The sequence below is a fragment of the Rattus norvegicus genome, chromosome 13, assembly GCF_036323735.1.
Source record: "Rattus norvegicus strain BN/NHsdMcwi chromosome 13, GRCr8, whole genome shotgun sequence".
In the NCBI taxonomy this organism is placed as follows: Eukaryota; Metazoa; Chordata; class Mammalia; order Rodentia; family Muridae; genus Rattus; species Rattus norvegicus.
This window is the reverse complement of record NC_086031.1, coordinates 80,724,098-80,741,924: the sequence shown is the minus strand read 5'-3', so window position 1 is coordinate 80,741,924 and position 17,827 is coordinate 80,724,098. Positions and strand designations below refer to the sequence as shown.

Below are 17,827 nucleotides of genomic sequence, written 5' to 3'. Positions count from 1 at the left end.
ACTTTTATTTAAACCTCTTTAAAATAAAAATGTGTTTATGTGTCTGTAGTGTATAAGTGCATGTTTGTGTATGTACGCTCATATTCATGCCTATGGAGGCCAGAGGATGATGTTGGTGTCTTCTTCTTCCTCAATCACTTTCCACTAGTTTTTTGAAATAATGTCTTACCAATTTGTTAGACTGGCTTATTCACCTGTCTTCACCCACCCAAGTCACAAACGGAGCTACCATTTTTGTTTGCTTTTGCTTTTTTATGCAGGCACTGGCAATCTAAATTCAGGCCTCACATTTTTGATCGTGTGCACCACTAAATTGGACTTATTCAGAATTCATGAACTAGGAATATAAACTTCAAATTATGTGGATGAGAAAACGAAGTTTGGTTATGTAAACGTATGGTTAAACTAATTACAAAAGAGCTATTTGATATTAAAATATATGACAAGTGAAAGTCAGTGCCTGTGCTAATTCCGTTGCTGTTTGAGGCTCTTGGTGCTCTCTGCTGATCAAGATTCTTGAGACTTGAAGACACTATAATAGTCACCCTGCAGTGCAGAATTACCACACTATGTGTGCCAAGTACTGACCTTTTCCCATTTTCTCAATACAAAATGTGATCTTGTATTTTTTAAAGACTATTTTAAAATTACTAAAAACCTGTATTGACCTATTTGTGTCATTTCTTAAACAGTTTGATGCTTAAAATTTGAGAAAGGTGAATGCTAAAATTGAAAATGAGGTTTTGGGTTTGGTTAGGAGAATGCACCTAACCAAAGAAAATCTTTAGGCAATTTTTATCCAGCTTCATGGTACAACACCTTAAAATATATGCTCCAAGGATTTTCTCTTTAATTGCATGTTCTTCAGTAAGGTCAGATTGTAAACTTTGTTTTGCTAAGGAGGAAATGGGCATAAGAGAAATGCTTACCTAAAAGAGCTAGATATGCCCTGGTGACTAGTCTAGAGCTCCCTATTATATGTGACTTTATCCCCTTAAAGTGTTAGTTATTTTACACAGCTTACTCAGTTTTGCCTTTTTCTCTTTTTGTATTCTTAGACTGGAAAAGTAAGAAGAGCTTTCCTGCCCTTTTAATTACCAAACTACTCTCAATTTTCAGTGAAACAATTCAAAGAAAGAATGCAGTCTTTCTATACCTGGTAAATATTTTCTGCTAAGTAAAACTATTTATTTAGTAGCCACTGATAAACCCAGGTGTTATGGTGATTACCTTTTATTTTATGGATTGTCTATTAAAATGACTTATCAAATACATAATTTTTCATTTTAGTTCTGAAGTCTGTTTAAGATTTATTGATGTTTTGGAATGATGCTTGGGGTGCCTGTGACCTAGCAAGCAATAGAAATAGAGTCAAGTTAGCTTTAGGATTTAGTATGTCATTTGTGTTTTATTTTCATAAAACAGTAGCAGTAATCTTTGATGGTAATTTAGTAGAAGTACTTTGTGACTAATCGTTTTATAAAATCTAATGAGTAAAATATTATTTAACATTCATTTAAACAATGATCTAAGATTAGAGAAAACAAGTAACTTGTTTAAAGAGATTCAGCTAGGTAGCAGAGAGCTTAAACAGACTCGATCAGAATCTTTTTGGGGGGGCGGGGGGTTTATGATTTTTTTTACCCTTTTCAATTTCTTTAAATATGAAGTAATATGTCGAGTATTTAGGAATAGAGAAGACACTAGTTTCATGTCGTAAAATACTTTACCTGTGCTAACAATACTGTTGGCAGCTCTTTGCTGGCTGGTATATATATTACCTACAAACTTGATAGTATTATTGTGCCTGTTTCTACTATACATCAAAAGTGTAAGATTAGAGGAAATAGGGGGGAAAAGAGAGCATATATAAATTATTTGGTCCTTTTTACAAGTTACAGTTTTCTTCAGTGTTTGGTAACTCTAAATATTTGTGGATTGTTGCAATACTCTGAAATGTATCTTCCTGGGAATTGTCATAGAGTGCACACATGGACAGAGAGATATATCTTTGCCTTTGTTTATAGTTTAAATCTTCTGGAGAACATATTGTTTCAGTATTAAAACATGAAGAAAAGCAATCTTAAGACGTTTTACCATGTACAACACACATACCTTCTGGCTTATGATTAAAATCTCGTTAGAAGACAAATATCCATAAGTATCCACTTTTATTCTTTTCATGCATTAGGAGAAGGATTTTGACAGTAGCATTTATTGAATGTTTATCAAGAGATTATAATACCAAAATTATTTTTATAAGTCCTGGTTATTTTAAAATAACATTCTCACTTTAGGAACACCCTTGGATACACTCTCCCTTTCTTACACGGGCAGGCTTAAGTTTACAAGCCATATGAATTCCTAAGGATGCCACAACAGAACAGCACAGCTGCAGTAGGGACTTACTGCCTCTTAGCTCTAGGGCATTGGCTCTCAACCGTCTTGACTAGGACTCTTTAGTACAGTTCTTCATGTTGTGGTGACCCCCTGCCCCCAACCATAACATTATTTTTGTTGCTACTTCATAACTAATTTTGCTACTGTTATGGATTATAATATTAATATTTTTTTAGAGCTAGAAGCTTGCCAAAGGGGTCATGACCCACAGGTTGAGAACTACTGCTCCAGAGCCGTTAGTCCAACATAAGGTACTAGCAGGGTTGGTTTCTTCTGAGGGCTGTGAGAAAGAATCTGTCCGTGTCTCTTACCTCCCTTCTGTGTTGTCTTTGTTCAGATTTCCCCTTATTATTAGAAACACTAATGACTTCATCTTATTTGGTTGGTTTTAGTACAGTACTAAGTTCATCCTGAACCACGTCTCCAACCAAATCATTTCATGTTAACATCATTTTTAAAAGCCCTATTTCTAAAGTTAGGTCCTGTTCACTGGCAGAAATAGGATCATTCCATAGCAGATAGTGTTTCATTCAGCATTTTCTCCCCGACCTACCTATGGTCCTCATTTCAAATAGTTGTATTTAAGGCATTGCTTTATACGTCTCCCTGTGTTCCATGGTAGAGTATAGAGGAAACCCAAAAACTTACTATAGTAGCTCTAACTTTAAAACTGCCACAGAACTTGATAAATTTTCCTTTGTATCTTTCTGTGGAATGCTACGTCTCCTCTTGAACTGACTTAACTTGTTCCATGATGGACCCTGAAGAAGTGCCACAGAGGGAAAAGCTTCCTGACTTAGGGAGCCCCAGGCATTCCTCCTGGCACGCAGCTAACCCTCCGTTACAGCTTGGAATGATGGGTGATGGTGAGCCGCACACTGTGTCCAGTTCCTTCTCCTGCTGTTCAACCGCTTCTTCTTTGCAGTCTGATTCTTATCCGGAAGACTGATGGTTTTATTACACTTGTCAGGGATCTTTTGTTGTCCTCATCATTGATCTTGTTTGGAAGATTCTCATCTTCAACTCTTTTTTTTGTTTGTTTGTTTGTTTGTTTTGTATTTGTTTTTGGTTTTGTTTTGTTTTTTTCCGGAGCTGGGGACCGAACCCAGGGCCTTGCGCGTGCTAGGCAAGCACTCTACCGCTGAGCTAAATCCCCAACCCTCATCTTCAACTTTTGCTGTCATATTGAAAGCATAGAATTCCAGTGAGTTCTTTGGTAATAATGTATCTCTCTGCTTTTCTTCAAGCTTGTACTCCCACGTTTCCTGGACCATTCATGCATTATCTCTCTTACTCAATAGGCCCTGGTGATTGTTGATGGTGATCTTGTTCTCCTTTGCGCTCTTGTCTACATTAGAAACATTGGGGGTGCTGGTGGCATCAATGTCAAAAGTGACTTCAGTCTGAGAAATATCAGAGGGTACAGAAGGTAGGCCTCTGAGTTCAAATTTTTCCATGTAGGTTGTTGTTGGTCATGGTTCTTTTACACTTCATATGTCATAATGAGCATACCTGCAGGTTGTAAGTAAGAGCAGGTAGTAAATGAAGATCTGTGTCTAGTTGATAGAAATGATAATATTATGCTTGATGTGGACAGTCATGACTCCACCAGCAGTTTCAGTACCGAGGAGAAGAGGAGTGACATCCAAGAAGAGCAAATCCCGAGCGTTGTCTCCAGATGGAGTTGTCTCAGACAGCTCCTGGACAGCTGCACTGTAAACAACAGCTTCATCGGGGCTAGTGCCCAGATTCAGGTCTTTTCCATTGAAGAAGTCTCATAGAACCTTCTGAATCCTGGGGTTCTGCTAGAACCAACCACCCAGACTGTATCATGGATCTGTGACTTGTCTAGTTTGGCGTTTCAAAGGGGCTTTTCTACAGAGTCCAGAGGGCCACAGTCCAGAGGGCCACAGAAATAGGTCAGCATTCAATTTGAGCAAATTCTTCAAATTGAGCAAAGGTAATGGTAAGGGTAATAGAGTTAATGAAGTCAGTTCCTCAAAGAGAGAATCAGTCTCATTCCCAGCTTAGGTCCTGGAGAAGAGGGTACATGCCTGTTTGCCAGCAGTACATAGACTTCTCTTGTTTTCACTGATGTTCTTGTGTTGCATTTATTTTTCTATTTGAGACAGAGTCACACTCTCTAGATAAGGCTGGCCTTGAATTCACTATGTATGTAGCTAAGGAAGGCCTTGAACTCTTGCCTTCTGAGTGGCAGGATTATACCTATGTCCATCATACCTGGCTTGGGTGATACTGCCGCTCAAACTCAGGCCTTCCTGCATGTTAGGCAAGCACTCCACCAACTGAGCCACGCCTTAGCCGTGTTTGCATTTAAATAGAGCAATAAAATGGTTGACCGACTAGTTGTCTGTGTTTTCTACCCGTGTGGGTGCTTCTAGCTGTAAATTAGACCTCAAAAAGTGAGGACTGACACATCAAAAATAATCACCTCCTAAATAAAAAAATCAGCATATTTCTTTCAAATCCAACTTTCCTATCTAAGCCATAAGCAGTAGCAGTAGTAGTTGGTTAGTTGTTAATTCTAAGTACATTGAGCCCAGCATCTACATCTTTTGTTGCCCACCTCTGAGAGTCATTAAAGTAAGCTGGCACTGTGAGCATAGCATTGCTAACAGTCTTTCCAACATAGACTTCTCCAGTTTGCTTCATCTTTGTCAGAACCATAGAGCACACCTCCCCTTTGTATTTATTCTACTTGGACATTAGACCTGTTTGTATCATTCACTACCATGAGGGACCAGTGCTTCTAATAGCATTATTAAACCTATGCCCTATCACACATTTGGGGTGGTTTTTGTTTGATTGATTTGGTTTGATTAGGGTTTGTTTGTTTGTTTGTTTGTTTTTGCTTGTTTGTTTTAAAGAAAAAAAACTGTGTTGTTAGGGTTCTTCACAATCTGATTCGTCAAAGCATCCTAGATTTATCACTGTGTCAGTGATCCAGTTACCATGGTCAGTGGCAGTTCCACTTTCCCTCACTTGCAGTCACCTATACAGGAGTAGGCAATGCTAAGGTCAGTGCCAAATGCAGGTCTCTTAGATGCTTGCTTGCACGTTGGTCTGGCTGGGCTGACAAGGCCACACAATCCTGAAAATGCTGATGTATTCAATGAGTCCGTTTCATAAACAGGACAGTTTGAGATAGCACATTATAGTGCCAATAAATGGTATTTTTTAAATAATGTGACAGTGCATCTAAAATAAAAATGTATGAGTTTCTAACATGTAGTAGACTCTGGGGTCATAATGTTATGTTTTTAGTAAGTCTTTCTTCAGACAATAAATGATGGCACAAACGTGAAAAGCTGAGACTCATACTTAAATTTGAGCTTTGATTAATAAAATTCAGAGGGTCCAATGTGGACTTCCCTTCCACAAGATACTCAGATGCCCATCAGAGTGCTGTGTAAATGATTGTAAGTACTCACTCTTTCATAACTCTAGACTTCTATTAATCTTTATGTTCCTATGATTAGGCATTTTTGAGAGTTTAGAAAAGCAAAGCTACACTGGCATAAAATCCACCAGCGTATGACTGTACTCATGAAGTCTTATTAATAGTAGATATATTTCATTCATTATTCTTGCTTCAGTGTATGGGATTTTGCCTGCACATATGTGTGTGCACCTTGCTTTGCAGAGGACAGTGTTGGGTCTCCAGAGCTGGAGTTATGGATGGCTGTGAACCATTCAGCGTGATTTCTGGGAATTGAGCCTGGGTTCTCTGGAAGAGCAGCCAGGGCTCTTATCTACTGAGCCATCTCTCCAACCCCTCACTCTTTGTCATTTTTATTTAGGTTGTCTAAATTATGTAAAATTTGGTGAAGAATCTAAGTTTGCATCTCATTTTTACTCTTCCTAGTGCAGGTCTTTATGTTAGGGAAGCATTCCGCCATTGGGCTGCAACCCCAGAGTTTTTCTTGAAGTTTAAAAACATTTCAACTAGTTTATTTGATGCCCTAGATTCTTTTTAGATGGTAGTGACATGAAAAAACTATTGTCTGATGTCATATGTCTTCGTTGCTGTTCCAAGTGCCTAAAAAAGACAGCGACAGAGGAAGGGAGAGAAGGGAGGAAGGAGAGAATATTAAACTTATACTTATTTTTATGTCTATGTTTTAAGATTTATTTTTATGCGTATGAGTGGGTCTGCCTGCATTATACATGTGCACTATGTGCATGTCTGGTACCTATGAAAGCCAGAAAAGGGCATTGGATCCCCAGGAACTGGAGCTCTAGGTGGTTGTAAGCTGCTGTGTGAGTGCTGAGAACTGAACCTGGGTCTTATGCAAGATGACCAGTTCTTAACTATTGAGCCATCTCTCTAGACTCTAATTCTTAAATAGTATTTTATAGTTTACTTTGCTTTGTTCCTTTGTTTACAGGATTTAAATTCTCTTTTCAACACCGATAAACCTAACTCAGTTTATTAGCTATAACCTTCCTTATATAACCAGTTTTCTGATACCTACCTTGTTCTTGGGCTGAATTATGAAAGGCAGACAGAGAGATAGAGATCATTATTTTTATGACAAGTGTTAAACTGATCAGATTGGTTTTACCTTTGTTTCATTTGATTCCTCTACTGTTTTTAATTTGAAAAAAGAAGTAGGTTTCTTGTTGGTAGAAGCTCTCTGCTATTGATAGTTTCCCTAGAACACAAACAGTTGGCCATAAATGAATTGGTCAGGAAGAATACAGCATAACCTTAGTTCACTCACACCAGACAGAGGTTGTTTAAAATATAAATTATAATTTGGTTATTTTTCCTTTTAATTTCTTTTCTGATAACACTTAAACTAGACTAAAACTTTGCTCTTAGGCATAAAGTTACTTTGTGATCATGCTGAACATAAATTTTAAATTATGAAAGTTCTTTTAGGGAAAAAAAAAGAAACTGAGTATTGTACTAATTTCCTTTCTATTTCTGAATGTGGTGCTCTGACTTGGGAGGAGGGTGGGTATAGCACATCTCTGGCAAGGCAGGCATGATGTCAGGAATTTGCAGTTGCCCAGCAGTCAGGATGCAGAGCAAGAACAAGACATAGGGTTGACTGTAAAACCTTGAAGCCTCCCGCAGTGACACTTCTAGCCATGCTCCACCATCCCAAATGTTTCATAGCCTTTCCAAATAGTGCTACCAGCTGGAGTCCAAGTATTCAAACACATAATCTTAGGAGATACCTTTCACATTCAAACTCCAAAACACCACACCTCCTAATCCTTCCCAAACTGTTTCACTAAATGGGGATTAAATGCTCAAACATAAAGCTCATTCTCATTAAAACCACCACAGGCATAATTTTGAAATGTATAATTTGAATGTTACCCTTTTCAGCTCCATGTTATGCTATCATATAATAAATACTATTTTCTGTCCTTTCCATACATCTGTTCACCCATCTCGTATCTGAAGTATTTATTGGTCTTCTCTGTAAGACTATTTATAGTCCACTGATCAAATCCTAACCTAGGTGTTAAAAGAGATATGATTGAATTAACTCATTCATGCTGATCTTACAAAATTTTTTAGGTGTTCTTTTTGATCTAGTTTTAAACTTAGGAGTTCTTTGTTGATATTTCAGAGGACCAAATAGTAAGCACATTTAACTCTGAATGAATATAAGAGAAGGACGTTGCCTCTCATTCTTTGCTACTATTTATAGAAGTCTGAACATTCTTAAGACTGTTTAAACCTGTTGTTTAAAGTGTTTATTTCAAGAATGCCCGAAAGGGCTGCTTTTTTATTGCCCTTTCCACTGTAGCCCAGTTACCTACCTAGGTAAGATTTGTAGTAGAAAGGAATAAGGTCCACCTTGGCAAGCTCTGACCTTCCTTCCCTACTGAGGCAACTTGGGACTATCTTGGCCTAAGGCAAATGATACTTACACTGCATAGGTACAGCCAGCAATGATTGCTTATCTGTAGCTCCAGTTCTTACTTGCTTGAATAGAAAACACCAAATTAGCAAAGAAAAAGGTTATCTTAGAGATGTTATTGTATAGAGGATTTTTTTAAAGGCAAATTACAGAGGTATTCTATAAGGGAAAACAATTTTTATGAATGCAGAAGTGGAGGGAATGAACCATTTTATTAATAACAAGTATATTCTAGTCAAATAAGTACTTCACATAAGTATGTCATGTGAAATGGCAGGAGTAGGTTTAGGTCCATTTCATCATTGCTTCTAATCTTTTCCTACCAAGTAGATCTTGTCTAATCTAACACATGTACTTTAATATCCATTTGGAATTAGCATCCTATACCATATTCTTGCTTATTTTAATACAAAGGGTATTATTATAAAATTGATATTTTTAAAGATGTGCTGTTTATCTGATGACTCTATGTTCTTCTGGCATCTGTGGTCTCTTATTCCTGTTTCTGCACCAGGTCAGATCCATGTGCCTGAGAAATTTTTAGGCAACCATACATTTATAAATGCATAAAACAGGTGTGCAAGTCAACTATTGACTAATAATAAATAATAATGTTACTTTAGAATATTTTCTTGGTATATATATTTTACCATGTTAAATTTAAAGACTAATATAAATTTGCACACTAATAAGATGGACCTGCTTGTTTATTTTGCATAAACTTCTTAGCTAAATATTTGATGCTGCAAAGTATAGTGCCTTTTTAACAACTTTAAGGATTGATTGATATTTTTATTTTTCCAGTCACCAGTGTTGAGAATACCACTTCTCACTTTTACATCATGGAAAATGGCAGGAGTAAGTTTAGGCCCATTTTAGCCATTATTGGAAATAATGTCCTAATGCCAAACTAAGATTCATTTAATAATTTTTTTAATGAAACTCAGATCATCAAGTCACACGGCCATTCTTAAAAATCAAACATTTCTTAATGTCCAGAGACATAGGTTTGTTTTTTTTTAATGTGTATGTGTGTGTGCTTACATACATTTATGTACACCATGTGTGTACAGGTGCCCAAGAAGACCAGAAGACCAAAAGGGCATTTGATCTGGAACTAGATTTGTGGATAATTATGAGCCACATGATGTAAGTTCTTGGAACGGAACCTGGCACCTTCGTAGGAGCAGCATGTGCTGTTAACTGCCTAGCCCTCTCCTTAGCCCTAAAGAGGCTGTAGTTTGATTCTTATGTGCTGATAATGATGGGAAAACACCAAGTCCTGTATGTGTTTGTAAGAGCAGAAACCTTTGTCAGTACAGTCGTCATACTGTACTTTATAACACAGTAATGTTGAATCTGAACTAAGGGGCCTGAAGCGGTGTTGGCTGGCACTGTGTGGCGGCATGTGCAGCACATAGGTTCATACTGTATGTCTAGAACCAAGGCTGCAGTGAAGGTGTATGGTATAACACTAGACAAATACTGACTGTAACATCCTGTTTATTACACGTATATGTATTACACACATCTTTTTTTCATAACATTTTAAAAATCAGACATTAGCTTGAAGGTAAATACAAGTAAAAACAGGTTATTACTGAGAGGTGCCCTACTTCCAACTACTGTATTACTTATATGCACTTAATCTTAAATATGATGTCTTTGCTACCAAGTATCAGTCTCCTTCCTCAGTACTCAAGCCATTTTAGTTTCTGCTTTAGTCTCTTTCCTTCCTCTCTTTCTCACCTTCTCTCCTTCCTCCCCACCCCTTTAGTTCCCTGAAAGTGGAGCTCAGCCTTAAGGTGTGCAGGTCTTGCAAGAACTTGGATCTTGATGTCAGTAAAATCTGGTTTGAAATCCTACCCTGAATTATTAATATGCCATTGAGTAGAAAGTGCTTTAGTTTTCTGTACTTTCGTTTCTTTATTCCTAATAACTTAATAATGTTTGTATTAACTTCCTGAGTTCTTTATAATAATATCTGAAATATTACAACTTAATTTTAAACTTTAATAAACATGTGCTTAATAAGACAATATGTAGAGAACTTCTTTCTCACACATGCAGAGGTCCATTAAGTGGTATCGCTTGACAATACTTATTCTGCAGCTACCTGGCCCATTTAGGGATGATTCATATTCTAAGTAACAAGCTCTCTCCTCTTGAGTTTGATGGGAGTATGTTGCATAATAGGCAACTGTCAGCTAATCATCTCTGTTAATTTGGTAGTATAAATGAATATCTGCTCTCAAAGATGCTTTTGTCCACTCTCCCCTGCTTCTGCGTTTATGCGGTTGTCCTGTTTTAAGTAGGACTTTCTCCTGACAGTGTGTGTTAATAACTGGAAAATTCCCTATCAGTAGACTAGCGCCATCTTGACAAGCCTGCTCTGCTCCTACCTTGCTAATTGTTTCCTTGCGATTATTTGGATTGTGTAGAAAGCCTTTTGCAAATCCTCTTATTACTGAAGTCATTGTTGCCAGCAGGAATAAGATTAAAGGTGCTTAAGTCTGTGGAGTTGTTTCTAATTTGTTCATGTCATTTCAGTGGCATTTTAACAGAACTCTGCCTCCTGTCCCTTCCTTCTCCCCTGGTACTATCTCAAGTTAGGTCCAAGATGCCTAGCCATTGGAAGAAATCTCATTTTATCCTCCTAATTATTATGCTGGCACTCAGGAGATAATTTTTCCCTTCATGCACTGCCAATTAATATGCAAATGTGCTGATAAATATTTATGTATTCATTTAAATTATGCAGGGAGTGCTTTCAGTGTATTCTGTAAATGAATTGTTCCTGGACTTCAAAGTGCTGGCTGCTGTGCTAACGAGGAGAGATTTGCATAAGGCCCTAATCACACGCATACTGATTAAGCTTCATTATGGAAACTGCCAGCTGCAATCTTTGTTTCTATTTTATTACAAAAAGGGGAACTTTTCATGCTTCAGTTGCCTTGACAATGTCAGTCCTAGCTGGTAGAAGAGACTAAAACTCCTCTGAGCAACTGAAGTTTCCTTATTCAGTTGAAGATTGCTATGGTGTAACTGAAGTTGTAGTTTGCTTCTCTTGTTAATCCACTTTCCACTCCTCCCACCCTTGTTCTCTTAAGAACACAGTACAGATTTGTTAGAAATAGTAGTATTTTCCCCACCCCAAACGCTACCTGTTCCTTCTTGCTTTGGACTGTCTGCACCTCCTGAAGATTTTACAGCCATGCTGGACTGCAGTGACTGTGTTCTAGGTGGGTACCAACACAGTTCTTTTCTTACAGCGTTAATATGGAAATAGCATGTGTGGGATTGACTATGCATAAATGCTCAATCACATATGCAACCAACATGGGGGAGGGGAGAGCTTGAACAGAGAAGGAGGGAAGTATTTGCAAGGCAAGAGCCTGCTTGAGTTTGCTGTAGGTCCCGCCTTAGGACTAGCTCTTCTGCTTCAGTGTGTATTTTCAGCAAGTAATGTATTTGAATTTGCCTTGCATGGAGGAAATTTTTGCTTTTTGGAAATTTTTATAGGAAGGAGTATGTAGTTTAAAAGACATTTTAAATCAGAAACAATATATACTGTATCAAAATAATAGATACATACTAATAAAATAGTTTGCCTATCCAATAAGAATACCTCATACAGAACCAAAAATGCTAAATGAAAAATTAAGGTAGTGTCATAGTACAGAATTAAAATCATAACTACTACTATAGTGAGAAATTACGGTGGCTACTGGGCTGTTGATCAGTTTCCAGATTTTATAAGTTACTGGCCATTTTCACAATTTGTCACTTTGATTTCTTAAATTCAGCTTTATCTTAGGAAATTGCAGTTTTGAGTATTTTTGAAAGCCTGTTGATAGTAAGTTTCCTACAAAATAGGGAGCCTTTTGGAAAGGTAGAGGTTCTGCTTGAGAAAGTGAAGCATTTTGGGTGACTTAAGATGGTTTGAAGGGCTTTGGTTTAGATAGATGATGGCGAACGTGGCCATATTTTGTGAGGACTTTCCTCTGCTTACATGAAGAATGACTAACGCCTTTTTAGGAAAGTCATCTGATATAAACTACAAGAATTGTATCCATCGTAAGCTTACAACTTTAGCAAACGATTCTGTTTCCTGTGTGTTGTTTTCCATTCTGCAAATTAAAGCAGTAAATGAAAAAGTAAGTTGATAACATCTAAAATATCTGAATTCTTATACAGAAAACGTGGCTAAACTCAGTAATACTTGTCCATCAGAGTGAAAACGACTGTCTTGAGGATGTACTTAATACAAACAACAAACTGGTGTTAGTTAGAAATTGAATCCAATAGTAATTTATAGACTGCAAATTAGACTCGGTCAGCCAAGTGACACAGGCTTCTGTTTTTTTATTACTAATAAACAAAAGTATCAGTAAACAATTTACTTGTATTTTTTTCTTTTAACTTACCAAGTTTGAAATTCAAGAAATGAAAGGAAAATGTCTTTTTGAACTGTTTACCATTTACTTTAAAATATCAGAAATTATATAACTACTTGAGTTAACACTGTCATCGAAACAGACTTTCCATCATTATATAAGAATTTTATCTATTCATATTTTATTTATTTATAAGAAAAGTATTCTGTTTGTGTTTGAAGTTATTTTGTAAACTGGCTTTGAAGGTCTTGACAGTTCAATAAAGGGCCTTAGAAAGGTCATATAAAATACCTGTGGCATGATTTTCAAATTTATAGTGTGGAATTAGGCATTGAATTGTGCAAGGCTGACTAATGATTTGTTCAGACTTAGACTTTTTGGTTACTGGGTGTCTGTATGTGAGGAAATTGTTTATACATGTTCACTGATATTTTTTTTTACTTTAAAATAAATTTTTTTAAAGAAAACATTGAGCATGTGATATGTTTGAGTTTTGTGATATATGCTAACTTTTGTAAGATTTTGGTTAAGTCATACAGAAAGCTTATTTTTACTAAGTTGCACACCTGGTTCTTTCAGACCTTTGTGCTTTCGGATGGTATTTAAGTTTTTCTGGACAGTGAGGAAGGAAGTTGTAGAACAACCTCATCTATGACCTCAAACATACATGAACTAAGACCCATAAGACATGTATCAGTTACAAAAATTTACTATATTAGAGAAGATAATTGTTCAGTGTCTAGAAAACAAACTGCCCAGTTTCTAGGTTATAAATATGAAAGGTTTCTGATATTTTCTCTCATTTCTTATGCATGTGGGTAGTGCAGCTATGGGCAGTACAATTGGGACTTACAACAATTGTCTTTCTTCTTAATTAAACATTTTCTGCAGATGGTTTGATTTATCCTCTTACAGTAACTTAGTTAATGGTCCTTAACAAGGGAGACAAGGTGGAACTTACTTGGTAATAAGCTTGTTTTATGACAAGCATTAAGTCTGTAGTAAAGGCAGAGCCAAACGTCTATTTTGTCTGTTCTGTTGACCCTTAGGAAGAAGTGGTAGGGCACAGTCGTTCTTGTCTCCTTTCCTACATTTTTCTGGAATTGCTAATAGTGGTTGATAAAATTTTATTATGGAAACGACAATTTAATGCAGTAGAAAGAAATAACTAAGTTAACTGGTTCCTTTGTCAGTGGGTGTGACTCTTTTAGAACTATAGAGATTCCTGTTGTGTCTTCTGGTGCGTTAGCTTGTTTGCAATGAGGCGTGTGTTTGGCACAACACCATATTGGCTCTAGTTCTGCTAAGGAAGTCAAATATATGTGTTCAGACAAGTTTCTTTTCATCTGTTAGATTATTATTAACTGTGAATTTGTTTTAGTTGTAGTTAACTAATAGCTTTGCTTTTAGAAAAAGAATCATCTTGGGGTTGGGGATTTAGCTCAGTGGTAGAGCGCTTGCCTAGCAAGCACAAGGCCCTGGGTTCGGTCCCCAGCTCCGAAAAAAAGGAAAAAAAAAAAAAAGAAAAGAAAAAGAAAAAAAGAATCATCTTGAACAGTTCTTACTTTCTGAGATATTTCCAACTTCCCAGTTTATTTTTAAAATATATTACATATGCTTCTTGTAAGGAATTGATTTTTAGCACGTCAGACTGTAATATAATCTTTTTCACCTCAAATTTTTCTCAGAAGAATCTTAAATTTTATTAGATAAATTATTTATGAGTTCCTTTATGAATTAGGAACTCCCGAATATTTATCGGGTAACCTTGTACTCAGTTTGTAGTATTGTAGCCTGCCATGTACTGTGCATGGGCTTCTTGAAATAAACCACTGTAGCATTAGTTAACCCATGCCTTGGCCATAGTTTTGCCTCCTTTTCTTCATCTTCACCCCTAGTTTTTTAAACACCTTCTTTGTCTTATTGCAGACTCAAGAATGAACAATCCGTCAGAAACCAATAAGTCATCTATGGAGAGTGGAGATGCCAGCACAGGTAAGAAAGCGCTCTCTTCTCCACCTCTTACATTTGCTCATACAGCTGAAATGAGAGCGCTCACTTAACTTGGATACATATACACATAATACAGAGAGATTTGTGTATCTGCTTGTGAAGTACTATTTAGTACTTCTAGGGACTGGAGTTATATTTAACATTACCTAACTCCTCTGAGGAGTGCTTCATTTATCAGATTCTATTCATCAGAGAAACTACAGGTAGTTATGGGAATGGTCCTTTGGGACACATAGTCCTAGGTCTGGATTATGGATTTATCACTTACTAATAACTGTGTGACTTTAGGCAATTTTCTCAGTCTTTTTGAAAAAAAGGCTTAATTTATTCAGTAGGTATATTTCATGGGTCATCATGAGTATTGAGTGAGAATATATATGTGAAGCATTAAAGTGTCCTGTGTGCCACAAGCTGTCACTAGGTTTCTTGGTTATAGGTTTAATCAGAATAGGAGATGTAGTCTACCCTGCGTTTGACAGAGATTATGCTGAAGTCTCCATTGTATAAGAAGTTATAAACTTGTCTAATACATCCTTTTGTTTCATTTTAATAAAATGTATGCTTAACCCAAACCTTTTATCAAGAGAAAAATGAAGTATCATATAAATTTAAAAAATGAAACTCTTTGACAGAAGGGTAAATCTATAAATATATATAGTCAGCCCATTCTTGTAAGTCAGTCAGTTCATAGGACATTTGACAATTTAACTGTCATCTGACAGATAATGATACAAAAATTTCCCCAGTTTCTGGTGGAGGCAAAAATTAAAACTAATTCCCTAATAAAAAATTAAGGGAATTGCGGGCAAGGAGTTATAAAAACACCATTGTCTACAAGGTAAACTAGGTTTTTTACTTACAGAATGGTTTTACTCTATCATTTCAAAATATGTCTTATCTGTGGGAGGTAACAAGAACAGTCTCTCTTGAAATTTTGTTTTCCACTACTCCTAATCATAGAAAGGAGAAGATTGGGTTGACTGAGTAGAAGAAGTCCTGTGTCTGTACCTGTCTCATTGTAAACTGTTCTGTATTTGGAAAAACACAGAAGTACCTTTTACAAATAGGTACTTCTTCATGGGAGACGGAGGCGTTCATGCTCAGCTAGGCATAGCCAGTCTGTCCCTGCTTGTCTTGACGAGGCCATGAGGCCAGCCACAGCCACCATGGCATCTCTGCCACCCGTCTGGGCCCCTTTATCTCATCACTGACTTATGGCCTTGCTGAAGGAGTGGCACTTGTTTGCAGAGAGTAACTAGGCAGTCAGACCTATGACGAGGTGAGGGAAGCATGGGTAGGTAGCCTTCCCACATCTAAAGAGTAGAGAGTACCTAACACATTTCTCTAAAGGAAAAGAAATAAACTCAATGATTATAGAATGTTGAAAATATGCATGATGTCAGACCCCTTGAAAATCAGTATTTACTTTAACACCACAATTTCTCTACCATTTATTGAGTGCCTACAATATTTAATTTCAACCTTTGTTATGTTTTTAAAAAAATATTTAGTGCTGTGCATAGTACCCTTTTTCATTTAAATTCATATATGACAGTTAAATATTATTTCAAAGACTAGGGAATTAAAGTATAAAAGGAGAGAGGGAGTAAAGGCAGGTCACCATTTGTGCTATGATGATAAAGAATAGCTTATTTAGATCATGTTATGCTTATTTCAGTTGTCATTTTAAAATACAGTGAACTATAGAGTGTTTGCTCTTTTTCATTTGTTTAGTAATTTAATTCTGATTTTTTTTTTTGTAGTCCGTGAAAAAGTCCAAATTTTAAAGAAAGGAAGGAACCTTGGATATTATATAAAACCAAAGTCTAAAACTTTACAGGTTCAGAAGACTGTTGTGTTGATCACTGTTTCCTAAAATGGCCACAGCTACAAGTTTGCTTTATGAGATTTCAAGGGCAGTGAGAGGTGTGAGGGTCAGGTAGAACTTACCGTGCATTTTGGACAATCTTTATATGTTCACAGGAAATCTGTGATTTGGGTTTGTTCAGGTTTACCTGTCTTCTTTGTAAACTGTTATAGATGGTCTTACTAGATTTGGTGTAAACAGATGAGTCTCACAGTCTTCAGAGGCTTAGCAATCCACCAAGATCAAGACATTAGCAAAACTGGTTCTGGATAGTTTATGGTGAGTTATCCAAGATCAAGCATAAAAAAGCAACATAATGTTATTAAATGGCCTGCCTGCCTTCCTTCTTTTTTTTCTTTGTAAATTATTTTTTAAGTGGAGTACAGTGGTACATGCTTTACACTCAGCGCTTGGGAGGAGTTGCAAAGAAATAAATACAACACACCAAAATTAACCAGATTCAAAAGACTATACAACTCAAGGAACTTCTATACAGTTAAATTATCCATTCAGAACAGAAGCTATTAAGCTTCCTTCACATTGAATTTTATGCTTTAGTATCTAATATATTTTTATGCAGAATCTACTAAAAACAAAACAAAAAAAAAAAAAATCCATGTCACAGTCAAGTTTTCAGTAGCCATTCATCTATTGACAGACCTGATTCCAACTTGTTGCTCTAGTGACTAAAGCAGCAAGGGGTGTGACTGTCTCTATACTAGATTGTGGAATTCTGGTATGGGTCCAGGACTGAAATAGTGGGATCATATAGTACTTCTATTTTTAATTGTTTGAGAAATTTCCAAGCTGATTTCCACAATGACTACTAATTTGCATCTCCTCCAACAGTGAGGTGACCACATCCTCTCCCACATTTGTCAGACTTATTGATGACAGCCATTCTCACTAGGGTGAGGTCTTAGCTCAGAGTAGTTTAAATTCTCATTTCCCTGATGGCTAGGATGTTAAAAAGAGTTATTGGCTATTTTTGTTTCTTTTTTCTTTTTTAAGGTGACTATTCAGTTTATCTGCCCATTTGCTGATTGGCAATTTTCTTTCCTTGATATTTGACTTCGGCAGCTCTTTGTAATTCTGAACATTAGCCCTCTGTCTAAAGTGTGATGTAAAGATTTCTGCCATTCTGTATGTAGGCTGTTTGCTCTGTTGATTATTTCTTTTAACAATTTTTAAATACACTAATAGGTCAGATAAAATGAACCACCATTGAGGAAGAAAATGCACAAATT

General features: G+C 36.6%; 1 protein-coding gene across 13 annotated transcripts in view; it reads left to right on the top strand.

Annotated features, from left to right (window-relative positions):
• Pou2f1 (POU class 2 homeobox 1) overlaps positions 1 to 17,827 on the top strand; it is a 142,678-nt gene that overhangs the window by 54,355 nt on the left and 70,496 nt on the right. For 7 of the 13 annotated variants that reach the window (XR_005492198.2, XR_005492197.2, XR_595497.4 and 4 more), the window contains 1 exon segment: positions 14,630 to 14,695. Coding sequence is in view for 9 of the 13 variants with exons in the window: in XM_008769599.4 (XP_008767821.1) it covers positions 14,630 to 14,695 (66 nt within the window). In the remaining 4 variants the exon portion in view is untranslated. 13 annotated transcript variants of the gene reach the window in all.